Source organism: Sinocyclocheilus grahami, unplaced genomic scaffold (genome assembly GCF_001515645.1).
Source record: "Sinocyclocheilus grahami isolate Dianchi unplaced genomic scaffold, SAMN03320097.WGS_v1.1 scaffold923.1, whole genome shotgun sequence".
NCBI classification, from domain to species: domain Eukaryota; kingdom Metazoa; phylum Chordata; class Actinopteri; order Cypriniformes; family Cyprinidae; genus Sinocyclocheilus; species Sinocyclocheilus grahami.
In genome coordinates, this window is record NW_015506102.1 from 175,161 (window position 1) to 179,592 (window position 4,432).

Here is a 4,432-nt window from a genome sequence, read left to right on the forward strand (position 1 = left end):
CTGCTTCATTCTACTACGTTAATAAATCATTAGCTCATCCATGAACATGATTTCTGCCCGAGTCCCGTCGGATTGCATCGGCTGTGGGGATGAAGACCACAACTCCCATGATTCCACACTCAGCGGCCCTTTAGCGGAGAAAATTACATAGTGTGCCTTTAACAGCCGTCAACCCCGTCGGTACGCAACCACGTGCTCGGAACTAATTTACACAGCGCATTTCTTATTTTGGTTGCGCATGCAGACCTGAGTATATGTCATATGAAGTTGAATAAAATGACAGAGACCTATACCTACCTTATATGATGAAACCACTTCACTTATTGGTCTGAATTTGTGATTGTCGTGTTGTTCTGAAGTAAAGCACACTAAACACACCGGCTGTTTGTCCTCCAGACAGAAGAGTTTGAGTTTCTCACTGTGTAAACTGCAGATCTCCTCAGATCCTGATGAACGCCTCTCATTTCTCTCCGTCAGGAATGAATCACACAGGTTTTGTAATGCCAGATTATATGGAGGATGTTCTTTCGAGGATCTTCTCCTGCAGACGGGGCACTCCTGAGTTTTCTTGGTTCTCCAGAACTGTTGAAGACACTCTTTACAGACACTGTGACTACATGATAAAAGAACAGGAGTCTTGAAGATTTCACAGCACACGGGACAATTATAGTCATATTCAGCCGATGAAGCCATTTTCACTGTTTGAGCTCCAGCAACCTAAACTTTACTCTCACTTTCTGAACGACGGTTTCAAACATGAATAACCTCGAGAATCACAAAGATCTGCTGTCTGTTCAGAAACAAACTTCCCAAAAATGCTTCTTCAAAGTCTTTCTCTTCGTTGTCCACTGATGGCTTATTCTTGTTAGCTTTTGTCAAAGAGAAGAAAATCAGTGACAGAAAGGAGAAATAACAAGTCAGGCTCTTCCTGCTAAGTGTTGTAAGAGGGTGGAGTTTCTGATCAGTTTTTGGTGTGTTTAACCCTTTAACATTCAACCCTAAAAGAAGCCAATGATTTTATTTTTATTTTTTAATATTGATTGAATTTCATTTGATTTGGTTTAATTATTTAAAATTCGTATTATTGGACACATAAAAATGACCTCAAGATGTTTTTTTGTTTTTTTTAATGTATGTTTTTATCTAAGCTATAATACATTTATTTAAAAGGAGTGTTTAGAAATAAACAATACATATACTGTATATTGGTACAATGTAGTCAATATAATGTCCATTTCAGTTAATTCATATCATTTTTGAGAAATTCAGCTAATTTCAGCAAAATTCAGTTAATTCAGCAATTAAAGACATTTTACTCAATATGACAATTTTTTATAACAGTAATATTGCAAGCTTTATAAAATATCTTAGTCAATGTATCCTCCATGAATTATATTTTAGTCATTTTACTTGATATACTGGATGTTGAAACCAGAATGTGTCTACATTATAAGAAGAACTTAGTTTGTGACCAATAAAAAAGTATATGTCCTATAACAGTGTGGATTCAATCCTGATATGCTGCTTCTTTCATGTTGGCATTTTCATGTGACCTACAATGTAACTTGTTTTGTTTGCACGGCATTTATGAATCCTCTCCCGAGGCCTCATGGGATAGTAAATTGTCCTTTGTATGCATAGTATGCAAAATATTGCAGGTAGTATGTCATCCATGTACTTTTTGACTACTGCAGAATACTGTGAATACTGTGAACTCAGACATACAGTACTAATGTAGTATGTATTTTTTTTGTTTGTTTGTCTATTACATAGTAGGGAAGTGGAAATATATTTAGAAATGGAGACTGGCACCATTCTGATATATAACACCTACTTTTCATTACCCAATCAGTTCCTTTCCACGACAATAAGAAAATTAATATACTGCATGAATGCATGTGTGAGTAACATTTATGAAATTATATTTTAAATCCCATTAATGTTTTGAGCATGTCTGTTTGAGGAAAAAATCAAATATCCTCATGAACATCCTGCACTCTCAGATGCCCTTATTGTCACACTTCAGTCTGTGCTTCCATCTGACTATTTTTCTGTATTTCTCTTATATTATGCCATATTTCTGTTGTTTAGACTCTACCCTACTAAATACAACATTATGATTTAATTCTCTATTTAACTGATTTCTTGTTTGACGCTATTATTTGCTGGCTGATCAGCATTTCTGTTCTTTTGTCTGACTGACTGAAGTGTATAAACTGATGCTGTCACCTGACAACTCCCATCCTTTCATGCCAAAATCAGACGGGGAGTGGGGCACTACAGCTGTGGAAGATTTTTGTCACATCTCCTTCTTTTGACAGATTTTTCACACTCAAAATAAGGTCACATTTTTGTCAAAAGAGTCAAAACTGAGAATGTGGTGGAAGAAACAGGTAGTATGTCTTTATTGGCTTGCTGAAATCTCTATCAAGACTCCATTATAGGAATATTTTATTGCTCAGTGGTTGCTCCTTCTAAGCTCAGGAGACTTAGTTGTGATTCTCATGTATTTCTCATTTTAGTATTGTCACATGAACTGCTCCGAGATTTATAAGTTGCAGATCCAAGTGCAACGTTTATTGAAAACAGGACAAAATCCAAGTACACGGTCCAAGAACAGGCAGAAGGTCGAAACCAGTAAATCCAAAAGAAACAATTCCCGAGGGCAAGGCAAAAGGATAATCCACAAAACAGCCAAGAGATTCAAAAACCATGAAACATAAACATGACCGAAAGAACTCAGAAGGCAGTGTAACAATGTAAAACCTCATTGACAATGGTAGAGACAAATACAGCTTATATAGGCAGGACCCTAATGATTCAAATGGAAGCAGGTGCAAACAATCATCTCACATGAGACAGAGCAATGTAGTCTGGGAAATGGCCGACGATGGCCGAGCAGGAATCCAGGGCAGGGCTAACTGGGTAATACATGCAGCAAATGTCCAGGGTCCAGCAGAAAGCCACCCTAGCAGCACCGACAGGCTTGAAGACCCCCACGGCGGAGCAAAAGACCACCACAGCAGCGCAGACGTGGCTGTAGACCCCCATGGCGGAACAAACGACCAACACAGCAGCACATACGGGCTTGTAGATCCCAACAGCGGACCAGATGACCACCACAGTCACGCAGACGGCCTCGAAGGTCCCCACAGCAGAGCAGAAGACCACCACAGCAGCGCAAATGGGCCTGTAGATCCCCATGGCAGAGCAGGCAGGGCTGAAAATAACCATGATGGAATCAAAGACCCCAGGGCAGATCTGTCAAACAGGCATGGCTAGACCAGGCAAGCCTGTAACACAAGGCACAGAGAGGTTAGTATTGGCCACAGGGGCCGTAACAGAACAGGTAAGGTGTTCAGAGGCACCCTCCATAGGGCTTCCCAGGTTGGCCACTATGGTCTTCCCATAAAGTTCATTTATAAGCTCTCTAGTCATGTTGGAGCAGACAGACAGTTCATGCATGACCTCTGTGGTCACGAAGCAAACAGGAAGTGCTGGTACGACCTCTCTGATCGTGTTGGGGGAGACTGATATTTCAGGAGTGGGCGCTATTATTTGCTGGCTGATCAGCATTTCTGTTCTTTTGTCTGACTGACTGAAGTGTATAAACTGATGCTGTCACCTGACAACTCCCATCCTTTCATGCCAAAATCAGACGGGGAGTGGGGCACTACAGCTGTGGAAGATTTTTGTCACATCTCCTTCTTTTGACAGATTTTTCACACTCAAAATAAGGTCACATTTTTGTCAAAAGAGTCAAAACTGAGAATGTGGTGGAAGAAACAGGTAGTATGTCTTTATTGGCTTGCTGAAATCTCTATCAAGACTCCATTATAGGAATATTTTATTGCTCAGTGGTTGCTCCTTCTAAGCTCAGGAGACTTAGTTGTGATTCTCATGTATTTCTCATTTTAGTATTGTCACATGAACTGCTCCGAGATTTATAAGTTGCAGATCCAAGTGCAACGTTTATTGAAAACAGGACAAAATCCAAGTACACGGTCCAAGAACAGGCAGAAGGTCGAAACCAGTAAATCCAAAAGAAACAATTCCCGAGGGCAAGGCAAAAGGATAATCCACAAAACAGCCAAGAGATTCAAAAACCATGAAACATAAACATGACCGAAAGAACTCAGAAGGCAGTGTAACAATGTAAAACCTCATTGACAATGGTAGAGACAAATACAGCTTATATAGGCAGGACCCTAATGATTCAAATGGAAGCAGGTGCAAACAATCATCTCACATGAGACAGAGCAATGTAGTCTGGGAAATGGCCGACGATGGCCGAGCAGGAATCCAGGGCAGGGCTAACTGGGTAATACAAGTAGCAAATGTCCAGGGTCCAGCAGAAAGCCACCCTAGCAGCACCGACAGGCTTGAAGACCCCCATGGCGGAGCAAAAGACCACCACAGCAGCGCAGACGGG

At 40.6% G+C, this 4,432-nt stretch overlaps 1 protein-coding gene across 1 annotated transcript in view; it reads right to left on the reverse strand.

The window, feature by feature from the left end:
* The window catches only part of LOC107564303 (tripartite motif-containing protein 35-like), a 6,136-nt gene extending 5,138 nt beyond the window's left edge, over positions 1-998 (reverse strand). Inside the window, exon 1 of the mRNA XM_016249339.1 lies at positions 298-998. Within this exon, the coding sequence (XP_016104825.1) occupies positions 298-693 (396 nt within the window). The 5' untranslated portion in view covers positions 694-998. The remainder of the gene's footprint in view (positions 1-297) is intronic.
* Positions 999-4,432: the final 3,434 nt, after the last annotated feature.